General features: G+C 33.6%; 1 protein-coding gene across 1 annotated transcript in view; it reads left to right on the top strand.

The window, feature by feature from the left end:
* LOC120636675 (protein apterous-like) overlaps positions 1–18,372 on the top strand; it is a 104,327-nt gene that overhangs the window by 7,233 nt on the left and 78,722 nt on the right. The window contains exon 2 of the mRNA XM_039908241.1: positions 12,445–12,767. Coding sequence (XP_039764175.1) covers positions 12,445–12,767 — 323 coding nt within the window. The remainder of the gene's footprint in view (positions 1–12,444; positions 12,768–18,372) is intronic.

The following is an 18,372-nucleotide window of genomic DNA, read 5'->3' as shown; positions in this document are numbered from 1 at the left end:
AAGTGTAATAAAATTTGAAAAACCTTAAGACACAAGAATTCAATTTAGTCCTTAGTTTTTTATCGCCAGTAGGTAGGTACCTACATAATTAACCTTTTGCCGACGGCATCGCGGACGCGATCGAATTCCGTACAAACGCTAACTTTACTTATTTATTTAAGTTTTATTTATTATACACATAAATAAATCACAAACGACACGTTTAACTTCTTAATTACTGACATTAGTCTTATTTATGGACGTTTATAATAATAATAATATTATGAATAATTGCTACAAATTTAAATGAATGCAAAAGGAGAATGTTTAGTGTACAATAATGACATTAACTATTTCTAAAGTCCGGTTTAGGGACAGTTTTTGCAGTGCTTTTGTTTTTCATACGTTCGTCTAACCACAAAGTATACAAACAGTACCTACGAATAATAACCTTAAAGCTTGCTAACTTCCTCCCACTACGTTAATACAGACGGTCCATGAACTATGGTCTATGGTTCAAACTGTCGTCATTACTCCTTTTTAATTAAACCCATTACTAGGTACATGGCACTAGATACGAATGGTTTAGGCCGTAGTCCAACACGCTGGCCAAGTGCGGATTGGTGGACTCCACACACCTTTGAGGACTTGATGATTTATTGAGAACCTTTAAGTAAGTTATTTTTATTGCTTAAAATGCACATAACTAGGAAAGTCAGAGGTGTGTGACTTGTGAGGGTTCGAACTCGATTCCAAGCCGACTCCTAACCACAACTATCATCGTTCAAAGAGTAATTAAGGAGAACCTCATAAGCTTGATCACATTGTTTAATGTAAATAATCCAGAAAAAAATAATGATTCACGAGAGTCGGAAAAAGCACTTTAAGAAAACTGCAACCCGTTTGTTGAACCCAATTGATTGACAAAATCTACATAAACACGAGCGAAGTTGCGGGCAACAGCTAGAATTTCAAAAAGTTATCAGAGTTATAAGTTGTTCGCTCCGAACGCTATCTAGCGTAGTAAGGAAATCCGCTTTATTATTTATATAAGATTATAGTCTGGTATTTGAATAGTATTTTTGTAAAGGTACACGAAATGTGTTAAATCCTAAGTAATATATTATACTTATACAAATTTTCTTTAGTCAATTTTCGGTATAAAGTGGTATGCCGAAGATTGGAATTTAGAATTTATCGTTTTCAATAAAAAATAACTAAATATTGTAGTCACTCATACATTTAATTATCACTATCACCTTACAACGATAGAAATAAATATTAATAAACGCAGTAAACAAGCTGTTGAAAGCCTTTTTATCATAGTCTTCTCCTATAGATGGAAAAAGTCGTCTACTGTATGTATTATAATATATATATTATTACTACTTTTTAATTTAATAACTTAGATAGTTGCTAAGAACACTCCCCAACTAATTCACCTTTCAAACAAAAAACAAAATCAAAATCGGTCCATCCGTTCGGGAGCGGTGCTACAGCCACACACACAACACACACACACAAACACACAGACAAGTAAAAATTGTGTCGCGGGTAACAATAAAAAATAATAATAATCAATAAGCTATAACAAATAAACGTGTATAGGGTAAAAAAATACCACACAATAATAAATAAAATATTCTATGACAAATAAACACTGCTATCTATCCCCAAAGTAAAAGCTTAGCTAGTCTTATGGGTACTAGGATGACTGATGTGTATTGTTATGAATAATACACATAAATACTTATAATATCATCACACAAACATTTTCTAGTTGTGCGAATCGAACGCACCGACTTGGACTTAAAAAGCAAGGTCGCTGCCCACTGCGCCAATCGACACACAAATAAATACATTTAGTTAAGCAAATAATACATATATTATTAGAAATGTAAAAGAAATTTATATCATACTATATTAATATACAATATACTATATTATTAACTTACAATATTAATTGTAAACTCTAGATATTAATATTGTAATATTCACTTTTTTTTCATTTGTATAAATTATCAATATCTAATTATTCGTTTAGATGCTCATGAACACCTATACTTAACTATGTACACACAAAAGCTGAGCCCTCTGAAGTCATCCCTTATGTTATTGGATATCAAACAGATTTCTTAAATCATAATCCTAATCAACGTGAACTTATGAAAGCAGGTACGGAATAGGGTTCGAAATCGATATCTCGGGTGCTTCGAACTTCCTGGGTAAGTTAGATCGATCAACTTGGCTTGTAATAAAGTATAGTAAATCAATAGGTATGTTTTATTTGAGAAAATATAATAGTAGTATCATGCTTAGAATTTTCTTAGTAGGTAACCTAGATCTACAATTCTAATAACTCGAGATATTTATTTGTAATCCATTTCCATTAGTTAGTACGTACAGAACCGGATGTTAGCGATGCCGGGTATAATAAATATTAAACGGCCGTTTTTATATTTTACTTATGTGACTAAATTTAAAGAGGTAAACAATTTACTTAGATCATCGTCTATCCAGAAAGTTTTAAACACTCTATGTAATTTAACGGGTTATGCTTTTGATACACCCGATTCTGTGCGTAGTCACAGTACCGGGTATTAAATTTGCCGGCAATTACGTAGAGTAAACGTCACTTTTGTTATATGTTAGGAATAAGACTAAATTTATGTATATATAACGTAACGTATTATTTTGTACCGTTAAGGTTCATTCTAGAACAGTTGAAGGTATATGCACTCACATCAAGGCTCCGTCAGTGTTCCGTATCGGATGGACAAAAACTTGCTTGCAAACAATTCGTAAATTCGTTAGCATTTTTCTGGGTAATCCTGAATTTTAATGATCCGGCGCATACCTTGACGCACGCTCCTACACGGCTTTTGTAACGTCATTCACCCGGACAACTATATATAAACTTTGAACTGAAGCGAGCAGTTGTACTGATTTTTCAGATATCAGGGTGTAGATAAATTAGGATAAAAAGATAACTCAGCTTACTTCCCTGATGAATTGTGCGGTCTAGGTGGCACAGTTTCTGATATCCGGATATACCATTTCTATGTATAAATAACAAGTGTATGTTAAGTAAAGTGTGTTGCTCGTCAGATTGTTTAGATTTCTAAGACAAATTAAAGTAACTATAGAGAGTTATTAACTTTTACAATAGGTTAACAGTTCCATTTTTAATACATATATGGCCAAGACGTATGTTTTTGTGGGACAAGGCAATAAATAAATAAAATATATTCATATGCTATTTGTATACACCCTTATATATACAATTGCTAGTATTCATGCGTGAAAGGGGATAGGTAAATAAAAAATTAAAACATATTTTAAGTGGGGCATTGGAAAATTTATAGACGCTTTAAAACATAATTCACAAACGTGTTGCTGAGATACACTAAGGTTAACCTACAAGAAACTATGACGACCGCCCTGGTGCAGTTGTTAACCGCTGTGGTTTAAATGCGAGGTCCCATGTTTGATCTCCGGCAGATATTTTGAAATTTATAATTTCAAAATTGTGTCTGGCTGGTCTGGTGGGTGTCTAATTAAACCCTATATACAAACGATATGATACCACATAGAAACCGTCATACCGTCAACCGTTAGACCATCTTATACAGCGTCATCACTTACCGTCAGGTGAGTTTGCAGTCAAGAGCTAACTTATAATAAAATAAGATAAAAAAGTTACACTTCCTTTAGTCAGTATTTACAATATTTGTGTAAGTATAAATGTAGGTACCTAACTACGACAGCCATCGTTGACATACGCATAGGAATATGCCATATATAATTCGGTAACTTTTAGATTGCATAGTTTAATTTCTTGTGTATTTAATTAGTGTAATTGGTGTTAACCGTACTGACTAAATTAAAAATAAATAAATAATGTGATAATCATACAAGACATACGCGTACTATGCCATACATTTTCATGGTATTTTAGTATTGCGCACCGGTAGCGCGCATTTTTCACATGGCCAGCGACCCACGAAAGTCTACCTCAACAGTTAAGAAGTAAGAACCATAAAATTCGGATATATCTCATCAGTATGGAAACTCTTGATTAACATAATTATTAATATTACCTACATGAATTTTAATTGAATGAGCAATAACTAATAATGGGACTCACACTTGCCGTGCTCCGCCGCGCTTGACGGCGCGAAAATTACACACAATTTAATTCAATTAGTTACCAAATCCACCAAAACTCACAAAACTTTTCATCTGAAGTTTTTTTTTTTAAAAACCTAGCGTTAGATTTATTGCCCATTATATGCAGATTGCAGCTATGCTAGGCGCTGTGAAATAGTAGACACTTTTTGCCACCGACACAGGATACAACCACAGGAAAGTGTAGTTGCTGTGAGCGGTACTGCGGTACAACCGGCAACTGGTCACAGTTGCCGGTTGCTAATCTGGTTACACTAAGACCCTAGATTCGGTGCTTATATTATATCTCGTTAGTTGCACGATGAATGCCGTGTAGTGCTTGCGACACAGGCGACCAGAGTATGTAAGCGCGCCATTACATAATATAAAATACTTCCTGTTTTATAACTTAAATAAAGTGCGTGAAACTAAATAAAATAAAAAACTGAATATGTGTAATACGTTTATGATATACTTTACTTAGACTTAACATTTCTTGATTGAAAGTCTGTGTATGAAATTGATGCAATTGCAGTGTCTAGTGATTGATGTCATAATGACTGTTTGAAAATATGGTATGCCAAGGTATCTTGCCAAACAATACAACACAAGTGTCTCGGTTTGTGCACCAACCTATTATTACAGGATTAACTCTTGTCAAGGTCGTTCTGTTTGTTGCGACCTTAAAATTGCGGTATTTAAAATGTGTAAAATGTGCGTATCGCTCAATTTGCCATTGCTTGTAAGCAAATGGTATTCTAAAGTACCGGTTTTAGTATTATAAATGAATGTAAAGAAAATAAAGTATAATATACTTAAATTGTTTCTTTTAGTTTACCTCCGCGTATCTTTTTTACAGTTTGGTATAGTAAAATAACTATATGAACTTAAAATTTTACTAAACTGTATATGGAAACACACGGTGTGCGCAATCCTTTTGGAGACGGTTTGATTTGCGCTTGCAATTTTATATAATATAATATTACATTATAATATTACTCCATCTTTTATTTATGCTATGACTGCGACGACTGGTCTCCCCATGTACGGGTCACTTAAAGGACGCCAATGGTTTTACTGCGGGTTATCGATTTTACAATATTAAATTCTATTCTGTAGAAACAATTGATGCGCGCGACTGTTCAGAGTGCCAATGAGGCTGTGTAAAAGTTAACTGAGATTTATATGATACCTAAAGAGCGCCATCTAGTAACAATATTGGGAAACAGTACCTACTTTCTTTCATGCGATCAAATAAGTAAACGTAGGCAGATATTATTATCGCACTATGAGTGCATTTTTTTGTATGTAAGTTGTCAATATAGGCCGACCTTCAGCGTTTTACCTACCTAGGTATTTTTCAAATCATTTAATAAGCAATTTTAAAATTTTTAAATGCATATAAAAACTTTCGGAACCGACAGTATTTGAACCTGCGATGCTCTGGCAATCGCGGCCTGAGCGCTCTAACCTGTTAAGTTACGGCTCGCGCCGATTTAATTATTGAGTACCTACATCATTTTTATCTATCACCAATAGTTCCCATAATGTTTCGTTAATTTCTAACAGAGGGGTTCGCTGCTTTCCGCTGGGCATTTATTTCCTCTACTTACAATAATGCATACCACATCTTTACGAAATTTTCGCTAAATCTAACTAATACTTACATACATCCTTTCAAATGTAAGAAGAATTGTGAAGTAAAATCTACAACAACTTTCTTCGCATGTCTTCATGTTGTTTTTCGAGATGAAAAGTGTTATATTTAATGTTATCCCGAGTAGCAGCTATTGTAGTAGCAGCTATGCAGTCAAAGCCGCACAAATCAACTTACATACATACAAACAGACAAAAATTCTAAAAATTGCATTTTTTCGTTCTATTGCTTATTTCTTACGTCTCCTAGTCATCTATTTGCAAAAATCTTTAACGTAGACACACGGCTAGCCTACGGTTTTATTATTTATATGCATAGAAAAGAGTTGAGATAGACAATCTACCTACGTCCATAAATAAAATTTAGGCTGGGCACATAAACAAACTTTTTGGTTTAATGTTTGCTTTAAGTATAATTAACTACACTTTTATACTAAAATCATCTTAATTAACATTATTTATTATAAAAACAACTATTATTATCTTTTATTAAAATTTAAAATAACTATTTATAAGCTTAGTAATAAGAATGGAAGTGGAATGGTCAGTCTAAAGAAAATATAAACACTATGTTTTCTGGCAATTAATTTTATAGTTCTCGCTGAAAGATATAAATTCTTGCACACTTAACGAAAAGTATTCCTTTATTAATGCAAAATGTTTATCAAGTGATTCTAAAGAAAATTTAACGCGTGATTTAAATATTAAAATACTGGCAAAAGAAAAAATATAAAACCCAAAAAGTAACAAATCCATATAACGAAAGTGATGCTATAAAAACGAAGTAGGTAAAATCTAGCACTCTCACACACTCACACACACACTAGCTAATCTAAAAGTAAAAGCCTTTGCTAAACTAGTTTTTTATTATTTTTTATTTGTCAATGTGTTTCTCTTTGTATTTTGTTTTTGTGTGTGCAATTAATAATTTAATAATAATAATACAATCTTTTAAAGATATATTTTTTAACGTATTCTCATAACTCAGCCTCAGCCGTTTTCTTAAAAATATGAAAAGTAATATGTTCAAACTATGTAGACGCCCGTGCGTACAAACATCTCGGGTGTGAATGAGCTACTTTTTATCTCGTTTAACTAGTATTAACATCTTTAAAATAGTTCGGGCGATTTTGAAATCCTAATTCACATTCACTTTAAATTAAATTTACTATGTATCTCATGCAACGACTTCCCGACGGAAACATTTTGCATAAAGTAAAGTTAAGTATTTGCCTTAATCGTATGTATTTATTTATTATGTACATATAAAATACGTAGATGATTCATATGTATTTTAATTCATATTGTAGAGTTTACACACTGCAAAGAAAGATGTGCGTTCCTGCCCTTTGATTCCGGAACTTTTTATTATATTGGTTTATAATGAGTTTCAATAAAACATAGGTTCGCTTGACTTTAATATAATAATAACTCGAAATGTTTTAATTCCCGCTCGATGTAGCGAAATATTTCCATTGAACCTTAAGGGCCGTACTGGCGTTTCGTATGTCAATAAAGAAATATACTGTTATACATTGTAGTGACTCTTTCGTTAAAATATAAGATTATACAGTTGAAATTGCGATAAATAACTATATTTTAACATTTTGGCTCCGAAACAGCTCGTTGTTTGCAAACTGTTTCAGCAGAACTCAATACCGAATCTCGGATTGCAAGACCACTAGAGATCAAGATAAACAATTTTAATACAAGACAAAACCTAGACTGCTCGATTCTGCCTCGGTGATTCGTTGGGCATCGTTGGTTAGTAAAGTTTCTTAACTCGCAAAAAGAGGAAAAGTTAAAGCTGTATAATTCAAATTCAAATTGAAAAATGTTTTATTCATGTAGACCTATCACAGGCACTTATGAAGCTTTCATACATATCATATGTTACCATGAATGAGGCTGATGATGACTTAAAACTAAAGCTTTCACCACTTGACTAATTCCCCCGTTGTGAGAGACCGTAATCCAAGTACTTGAATCTATATTATAGGTGTGTACGTAGTACTTAATTTTATACTAGTACGACAAATTCATATATATTTAGGTAGTCCAAGTCAAAGTCAAAAATATCTTTATTCAAGTAAGGTGGCACTTTTGATGCGTACATAAGAATTACACGGTAGTGAGATGATGGCGATAACCATATTCGTAAACTTAAAACTAAAGCTACGAGGGTTCCAAACGCGCCGTGGTCTAAGAAGAAGCCCACAACAAACTTAGCCGGGTGTTTTTTTTTTGTTTTGTTATTACCATCTCACAATATCATTTTAAATTATTGGAAGAGCAACCTGGTTAGTGCAATAATTTACACCCAAGCTTTTTTATCGATGACGTAGTCCTTTATACTATAATAGTGTAGGTACTTTAGTTGCTAGATGCTATAATCATTTGTTCTGATTTCGGAAACGTTCTTACCACTCAGTCAGGAATTGCAGGCGTGAAACTAGTTTCTCTGGTTAGTATGTCCGCCGATTACTATACTTGTCGTTATCATCGTCATATCAACCCTTTACCGGCACACTACGGGTCGGCACGAGTTTCCTCTCACATTGAGAACGGGATACGGCCGTAGTCCACCACGCTGGCCCAGTGCGGATTGGTGGACAATATACTTGTATACGGTTGAAAAGCTGTAAATATGTATATAGCGATAGGAGTCATATGTGATATAAGCGTTTACCGTTTAACTTCTAACAACAACAAAAAACAGTCCTTAAGCGAATTTGTCTTTAACAGTAATAATGTTAAACTGAATATTTAATTTTTTTATTTAACTTAACCCCTGACTGCAATTTCATCTAGTGGAATCGGAGGTGGTGTAAGTTTGTTTAACCCACAATCCTTGTTTCTATACGGCGAAACGCAAAATAGCTTGACGGGAAGGCTTCGTCGGTAGTAACCAGCTAGACCAGAAAAGACCAGAAAATAACTAAAATTAAATTTCACTAATTGACGCCATTTAAGACCCCAAAGTGCCCTACTGAGCCGAGGGGGTCGGCATTGTTTCATATTGCACCTTGGTACAAAACCCTTCGCTTTCATATTTACATATTCTTAGCTCTTAGCCGGTTTTTGTTACCGACAAGGGAAGCCACCACAGGAAACCATGAGGCAGTGTCCAGTTACAGCAACCGGGCACAGTCGCTGTTTGCTACCACAGAACATCATAATCAATTAAGTTACGGCAATCATCTTTTGTGTTAACCATTTTTTGAAATCATCTAGCTATTAATTATAGATATTGTCTTGACAGTGGCGTGCACTGGGTTTCTTACCAGGGTATGCATACTCCAGGAAAATTGCATAAAACGGCACAAATTCTCCTCCCATACGAGTTATATATCAATGTTAGGGTATGCAGTGCTTTTGTGCATGTATGGAGTGCACGCCACTGTGTCTTTATTTAAGATGTTGAATCCGAACACAGTTTTATTTACAAACTATCTGTGTCGAATGAATAAAACTGTAAAAAGTTTTGGTCGCGCTTGTGTATGAAGCAATGTATTGAAATACGATTAACTTTGTTCTTCTTAGGGGTGCAGTTGGAATCCTCCCTTTTTAAGTTTACCAATGTAGTTATCACCGTCGTCGCACTATAATGGTGAAAATGTTAACGAATCACAAGTGCCATATTAGAGATTTCATGTCTTTTGGAAATCCATCACCCTCAAGCAATAAACCTCCCGTCCCACTTGAATATACCACTTTTCATAAGAGATCAGGTCTATGCCTAAAAGGATACCAGGACCCACGATACGAAGTGGAATGTGCTACATACGACTCAAGAAACTATAAAAAAAATAAAGAAATAATTATATTTTTCTAAAACTAAAATATTTGCCGTATGTAATGCCCCGCGTCTGCAACTAATATTGTCTGCCTTCGCGTAGCGACCACAAAAGCTCAGTGTGGTAGACTCTCTACGTAGAGTAGGCTTGTAGAAATAAAATCGAGCTGTTATCGATATTTAGTATTTAATATATCGATACTTTTGAATATATTTTTTGGATGCATCGATATAAAATATCAAAAATGTATCAATCAACTTTGTTGCCTCTACTGATAATAAGTTTAGATTTTTTATGCTTATTTATAAAATACAAAATTCATTCATTTCAACTAGGCTTACTCTAAAAGCATTTTAGAAACGTGGGCTCTGTTTTTTTTCAATTTACAATTTAACATTAAGTTATTATTCCATATTTTCAGTGAGCTTAGCCGGCTTTTTCGAAGCAATATATCGATATTATCTTTTTGATTTTTTACAATGTATGTCACTAATGTATTTTAAATACCGATACGATACATATCGATACTTTTTGGATACTGCATCCCTAACGTAGAGAAACCATTAAATACAATACAACCTAAAGCTTTTATCAAGCACCTCCTCATAATTTCCTGCCAGCTCTGTTGTTAAAACGATTTGCAAAATAGCTATATTTAACGTAAAAACAGCCTTGAAGGTTGGCATGATTTGGACAATTTATTAAAATTTCTTCTTTTCTTTAATATTTATATTTATAATAAAACTGTAGGTCCAATTCTGTATATTGAACATATTTTGATTATTGAGTTTTGTCTATCTGTACCTTGATTCCCAACGGCTGCTTACGACGGATGTTTACTTGATTGAAGCTCTAAGAGCAAGCATAGATATAAATAATATATAAAACGCATGAACTGGCCAGTCAGTCTTATGTTGAAATATGTTAAAAGTAGTTGCACCACTATCTTTATACATTTAATCTAACTTGTCTTAAACAAATAACGTGGACGGACGACTTATCGCTGTATCATTGGATACGAGCTTCACAAAGCAGAAGTTTGTGAAAATCCCTGCAAAAGAACTATGCTCAACCGTGGAATTCCTACGGCGTTGATATGCATCATTATTGGCATTATCAAATGCGGATTAGTAGACTTCACACGTTTTTGAGAACAAATGACGGATTTTAGGCATGCAATTTTCCACACGATATTTACTTCACCGCTTGCTGTACAAAACATATCTTATGCGGCGTTGATGACAAAATAAGCAATAAATTTTGAGCCCCAGAAGCAATTATTAGTTTTGGTAGATTCGCTAACTATAAATTAGTTAGTTAATCAATTACTTAGTATTAAAATTCGTAAATTTTGTGTTATTTTAGCGGCGTAAAGCGCGGCAGAGCATTGTAATTGTGAATTCAATGTTATTAGTTGTTGCTCATTCAATTAAAATTGATGTAGGAAATAATAATGATGTTATCCGAGAGTTTCCGTGATGAGATACATCTGAATTTAATGATCACTAAATGTTTACTGCCTCGTTTGTCTATTGGTATGCCCGAATTCAAATTCAAAATTCATTTATTACTAGTAGTACTCCCTGGCGCAACGGTGAGCGCTGTGAATTTAAGTAGGGGGTTGCCAGTTCGATTTTCAGCAGGGGCAATTTTTGGAATTTATAATTTCTGAATTTCTTCAGGTCTGGTCATAAGAACAACAACATTGTGGTCACCAGGCTAAAATGTTGACCAGTTGGGCTTAATAACTGCCAAGTGCTGGCGGTTATTAGGTCATCAGAAGTGACCAGTGATTTTTGGAAAACGAAATTAATTAAGTGCTTTGCGACCCTAAAAATCGTTCAAAGAATCTTCCACTGCTATAACATAAGAAAGTATACTATGAACATATTATTAAAAAACCGTTCTTCCTTGCTAGTAATTTTAATAAACTTACGGTGTGGTTTTAGTTTTTAAACATACTAATCTCGTGGAAATGAGCTAACATTAAATGTAATAAGCATATATGAGGTCAAAAGAACATTTAAAGTTAACATTTTCATGAGCACTCTCAGCTATGAATTTAGATGAAACGCAAGGCTAATTAAATTGTTTACCGAATTATAAACAGGGTGCTTCAATTTGACGCGTATAAAATGTATATTTGATGTTGATTTTTTTCAATACAATTTTGTTACATTTATTATAAGCCAAAAACAATCTCGTATTAAAAAGTATCTTTATCAAAAGTAAGCTCAACTCAAGCTTTTAAAACTGTTGTCCGTCTTTATATTTGACTGATTAAATTATTGGAAGCGCTGAACCGATTTTGACCGGAATAATAAAAACAGGTAGCTAATGATACAGGGATTCAGGTTTACTTATTACCGTTTTTATTTTGAAAAGCAATTCTTAAGCGGGTGTAATGGAAGTTGGATATTGATTTAATTGTAAAATATAAATATAAAATAAAGAAATTAAATATTTGGAAAAAATGTTCCTTTAAGGGTTAGGCACTGCTTATAAAACCACTTCATTAAAGTTCTCTTCATAAGGTTTAACTAAAGGTTTAGGAATAGCATTCCCTATTAGCATTCACTATATAAAGATCGTATGAAATTTACATAGCATGTATCTATAATTATAGTGGTATTTCTCGTCAGACAATTCCGTTTACTTTAAAAGATGTAACTTTTTTGTTTGTAAATTTCCCATAATATAAATTACCAGAGATGAGGGTTCGAATACCGCCGGTTTTTTAAATTCTGGCAGTATCCAATCCAATCGTGTTGCAATTTGTGTAAATTTTGGTTATGAAATAATTATATAACAACGAACTATGTCTAATGATAACATGTGTTTCCAGCAACAGAGTGAGCGGTACCTATCATCGGCATACGAAACAGGGGCCGAGTTGTCGCCAGTGGCGCCTGCAGCCTCGCCAGGTTCCCCTCGTGATTGTACGTCGTGTCGCAAGAGGGAACCTCCAGACGAACCTCCCCCGCCACCCACGGAAGAAGCCTGCGCTGGCTGCGGAGCGCGCATCACAGACAGATACTACCTTCTTGCTTTAGAACGTCGCTGGCACACACCTTGCTTAAGGTGCTGCGAATGCAAAATGCCTCTCGACTCCGAGCAGAGGTGTTACGCTCGCGACAGTAATATATTCTGCAAAAACGACTACTTCAGGTCAGTTTCCCCCTAGAGCTTTAAGTATTATTTGCTTAGCTAACAATACCGTGCAAGTCGAATGAGTATAGTTCTTAGGAGGTGGTGAAGAAAAAAATGCATGATAAACCTGTCTGTAATGTTCTCCAATCAGATCAGGTCCAGTATGGCTTTGTAACCTTTTTGATTTTTGCATAATTGTTTTTCTGTGTCCTAAAAACTTAGGTAATATCACTTGCGCGGTATTCTTATATGCGTTTTTCTTTTGTTTATATCATCAAACGCAATGTAGATTCTTCGGCTTTCATAGGTTGACTATTGTTAATTTTTTTTTTTTAACAAAATTGTACTTTATGCTATCCATGTGTACTATAGTATACCTACTATAGTGTATACCTACAAGCAGTCTTGGATCTACGATTTAATTCCAATCTTTTATCCTCCTTTTATTTCCAAATAAGATTAGTGATAAAATACAAAATATGAAAATATGCTTTGATTTCCTCTTCCAAAACTAAAGTCACTATTTTCCTTGCCAGAGATAATAGGAAGCAAGAAGCATTCCAAATTAAGCGAATAATCGATTGAACGAAACGTACTTGATGCTAGGCGTTTTACTGAGCAGACAATGAGTTTAGCACTCCCTTAAAAGCCGCCCGGGGCAGGTAACCTGGTTTGCCTGGCCATTATTATTACGCCTACTGTATGTGTTTGGCATTTAATGTAAAGCGGTTCTAGCTAAAATCTATGAAACGACGTTTTCTGTCATAAACTCTAGATAACGTTACTACTGATAAATTAACTTTTGTTATCTAAGTTTTGATTTAAATAACTTTAGATCCGTAAAAAATAAGAACAGTTCAAATACAACTTACGTTATTTCCTCATCTTTTATAAAATCTAATAATTGTTCAACTGTGCGACTTCGAAGTAGGTTAGGTTGTGTATACGGGTGTACAGAAGTGTGAACGTGCACCGTCATGATAAATTAAGATTACTAATTAATATATACCATTAATTCATAGGGTTTTTTTTCAACATTTAAATTGAATTTACTTGTTCAAATAGCAGTTATGAACATTTTAACATAGAACAAAGAAATCCATTAGTGATTCGTTTAATTAGAATAACCGTCCCTACTGATATAAATGCGAAAGAGTGTTTGTTAGTCTGCCCTTCTTTCACGCAGCGACATAGTATGACTGTTATGGACTGATAGTGATTTTTCGCAAAGAGGTATTTTATAGGCCGGATATATTATTTTTTCGAAAAAACTTCTAAAGAGATTGTCACGGATATTCGCTCCTCCTTTGCAAATAAAACTTTCTGAAGAGTGTGCGTATAAAAATATTTTTATATGGAACCTCTTTAGCTTAGGTCTCGCGACGTTTGCAAGTAGATTAGTGCCATTTTGTAGTTGGTCAGCTCAGCAAGTTAGCCATTGTGATACTAATATCACCTTACAATTATTGATCACCTAAATATGTTCCTCCCAAAAGTTGTATGTAAATAACGAGCAACCAGAGATACTTTGTATGCGTATGGTAATATTTTTATAGAATACAGCATCTGGCTATCATAGATTTTAACAAATTAGGCTTTAGAGCGCACCGTTAATCTTAGACTTACGAAAAATAACTACTGCTTTAGTCACAGTTCTTTTCAATTAATGATGTGCCGAATATTTAACATCGAGTGCCATCTTTGGCACGCGCGCAAATGGTACGCCAGCCCTGCTATAGAGAGTCTTATAAAAAAATGTTTAATGAAAGTCTAGATTCAGGTACCTCACGTGGGCCGTCACCCATCCGAGGCGGTATCTGATGAACGTTTTACTGCCCGCCCTGGTCACAATTCACTCCATGTTATCACTATCACGTCGGGCACGTAGGCATCTCAATGATGCATCTCAACGGGACGCCGGACTCGTGGGGAATAAGTTATGAGAGAAAGCGTTGATCTAGGATTATTTGTGTTGCGATTTTATGGAACTTTACCTGGATTTGCCCGCGTGTCACCCTTCATAAATATATAAAGTGAAAGTGAAGTATCACGCAATTGCTTCTTGACTGAATAACTCACTAACTAATCACACGCACTAATTCCGGAAACGTGCTTAGAACATGTAAGTTTGTGGATAAATTTCTTCTAAGTTTTAGTGAATAACGGAGGAGACTATATACTTTTTGTTGTACAAAGTATCTTGAAAGTCGTTTGTCTGCTTATGTCTCCAGGATAAAAATTTGCGATAAATTTAGGATTCTTCCAACGGTACTACCGTGTCGTCATTCCTCTTTTTTAAATGTTTAGTTCATTATTGCTCTATCGCATCTTCCATAAAAGAGGACCTGTCCAACAGTTGGCACACACTCGAAGTTTGTTTAAGGTGGGTAGATATTTATGAAGTTATATACTTATGGAAATAAACAGCTTTGCATTCAATTATGTATTTACATTCATAATGTTGCTGTGAAATCGTTTACTAGCTTTATTGTCTTGACCATCTGTATGTGTAGGCACCGTTTACACTAGGACAATTATGGATATAATCCATTAAACCAGGACATTTAACATGAGAAATGGAAGCCGTTCTAACTGAATGGATTGATCAATTGATCAATTATTGATTAGTTAATTAATTATATAATTGAATTATTAATTAATCCTTTGATGTAGATTGTCTTTATTCATATAGTGGTAATAAAGCGTTGTTTTAATGGATTTAGATAGAACAGGCATCACCCTAGGGGTAAATGCTACTAAAAATCGAAATTCACTCAGATCTCTACCTTTATAATATGGTATGCAATTGCAAAAGTGATGAAGGTGTATTTTGTTTTTAATTATTTAACATTAAAACTATTTAGGAATACCAAATAACTAACTATTCCTTGTAGATTCATGATATCAAGCACAAAGAAATATAGTTTCTTAAATTCTATACATATGTTTTTTTTTTGGAATAGCTAAAGCGCATGCGCCAAAAGATAGTGTTGAGTAGTCTTTAGTAGGTGAATACTTATAAAATATAAATTATAATAATCTTTAATGTTTTCTTTATTAGTCATTAAGACAATATAATTATGCAGATGCATCTTTAAAATTATTCAAAATTACTAATGTTACTTATTTTTTCATTATTAGAAGATCATGAAAGTTAGTTACTTAAGCCACTGTAAAGTTATTACTTAAGTAGCTTAGTCACATTCCATATTATTATTATAGCTATAAAAATGTAGCCAAGGCTGGGATTAATTTTAATACTGCGAGTTCCGTACATAATGTTTTCGTATTTCCAATGCATTTGAGAAATTTTATAATATTAATTTAACAGCATATTTGACTAATGTTTTGTTCAGTAATAATAAAATATAACAGAAATTACTTTCATTAAAAATGGAATTCAAGTTAGCAGGTGATGTTTGAAGTTATATTAGCTATATAGCATATAATATGCTGTCTATACGGATTTTTTTTGGGAGAAACTGACCGAGTCTCCTATAATAGTTTTATAGGTTTTCAAAGCATTCACTTAATTTTCTGGGACTTCAATCAAAAAGGACACTTGCCGGTCAGTTGCAAACTTGAGACTTGAAGAGTTATATTGTACTCAAATATAGAGAGTAAGGTTACTAGATAAAGTGTGGTGTTAAAAGACCCTGTAATTTATTTATATAATACAGCTATTTCTATTTCCTTTTAAGCCGCATTGTTTTTTACTTATAAATAAAAAAATAAACCCCGATATTAAAATATAATTAAGTATATGTTTAGTCTCAGGATAAAAAACCCTCACTGTGCAACTCTGTCTACCTCTTGGCTAGATCTGTCTTAAATGTTTTCGTCCGTTTAATTCGAGCTCCATACTTGTTGTTGGCAGGTACCTTAAACTGAAGTAATAAAATTATTTATATATATCATTCGTAATAAATGAATTCTAATTTGTAGATTATGTATAGAGCTTATTGTAATTAAAAAATCTTACTACCAGTTAATTGAAAAAGCTGTTCAGAGAATAAAAAATCTGGAATATAATTAGGTCAAAGTAAATAAAAGTAAGCTGATATCCACCATCCCAATCCCAGCAACAAATTTCTGAGAATGGGATAGCATTTGCTTTATTTAGTGCAGTTTCCATACCTAAAACAACAAAAATAAGCTTGTAAAACTTAACTAAGTTATTTATGATATATTAAACTTATTAAAAATGGCGGATGAAATATAATAAAGACGAGGTATTAACTGGTTAATAAAGATATCATACAAAAGAAAAATATAAAACTTATCTAAACAATTTATGAATCAAATATAATAGGAGTAATACCAATAATATACAATTGTCCTACACTGCTTTATTAATAAACGTGAAAGTTGCTTTTAGTTGAAGTGTGACAAAATACTGTGTAACTATTAAGACGTTACGCCAAGTTTTTTAATAAGGGGAGAAATGTTGTATAGCTCTTGATGTAGGTAGCTATGCTAGAGCTTAATTTTAATAACCGTAGTTGTCTTTTTATTTGACAAAACCACAAAAATATAATTAATATTTGTAATTATTTGGTTTTGCCTTTTTGTAGGTTAAAAAAAAAAACGCGGTGCGCAAATTTCGCGTGCAGATACCCGTGGCATGTTTGGTATATATATTAAAGAATAGATACAACACAGGCAAATAATACGTGCTAGTATTATTGGTGGTCGCAGTAGATTGTAGTAGCAGCACTGACGGTTGCTGCCCGTTCTCGTAATTGTCTTTTAGACGACTTCACCAAACGGCTCATACTAAAACTCGGGCAGATTATTTTAAATAAAGCGACGAATGTAAATTAAAACTTTCTTGTTTCCTTTTCATTAAGTTTGTGTGTACATAATTCACTAGTGCGTGTACGCCAGTCCATAGTTCAGTTAAATTAAATGTGACGTGACGCCCGACACTTGGCGACGAGTAGACGACGGAGTATGACATCGATTTATTAAAAAAATAAAAACTTCGATGATGATGTTCATTGATTTCAATCAATGCGATCTTAATTGATTTGACATAGGTATAACACAGTATATTTGTGGTTTGGTAGGTATGTTAAAATTTTAGCAGCTGATAATAAAATTAGTACCTAATTCATTTTAATATTAAATTTGCAAACTATATTATTCATTCAGCATCTTGGCTTCATTTACACCTTGTTAGTGATGGCTTAGCTGGATGGTGGAGCTGGTTTACCTATAAGATTGCCTATTCCCATGCGCCTGCCTATATATTGCCTTGTTGCCTATTCACTCGGGGTTTGTATGTAAGTATTCATAATATATAGGTATAGGTGGAGGGAAAACTGAAGCTGGAAGATCTGTGCGGTGCGTATTAGAAACTAGGAAATAAAGCAATTCGTATATGTAACATCAACAACTACGTTACGATGCCTCACACACTATCAATAATAGGTAGGTATATCTTGAAGATAGACAACCTTTTCAGGCTACTCCAAACTTTGAAGTCTTATTTGTTAGGTGTTTCCAAGCAGCTAAGTAACACTTTCCTAACACCTTTTTTTACTTTCACGTATTGGTCAGTATATATAACGTATATATACTGACCTTATATATAACTTGAGAATCTAAGCTTACGATGATA

The sequence above is a fragment of the Pararge aegeria genome, chromosome Z (genome assembly GCF_905163445.1).
Source record: "Pararge aegeria chromosome Z, ilParAegt1.1, whole genome shotgun sequence".
Classification (NCBI taxonomy): domain Eukaryota; kingdom Metazoa; phylum Arthropoda; class Insecta; order Lepidoptera; family Nymphalidae; genus Pararge; species Pararge aegeria.
This window is presented reverse-complemented; position numbering and strand designations above follow the sequence as displayed.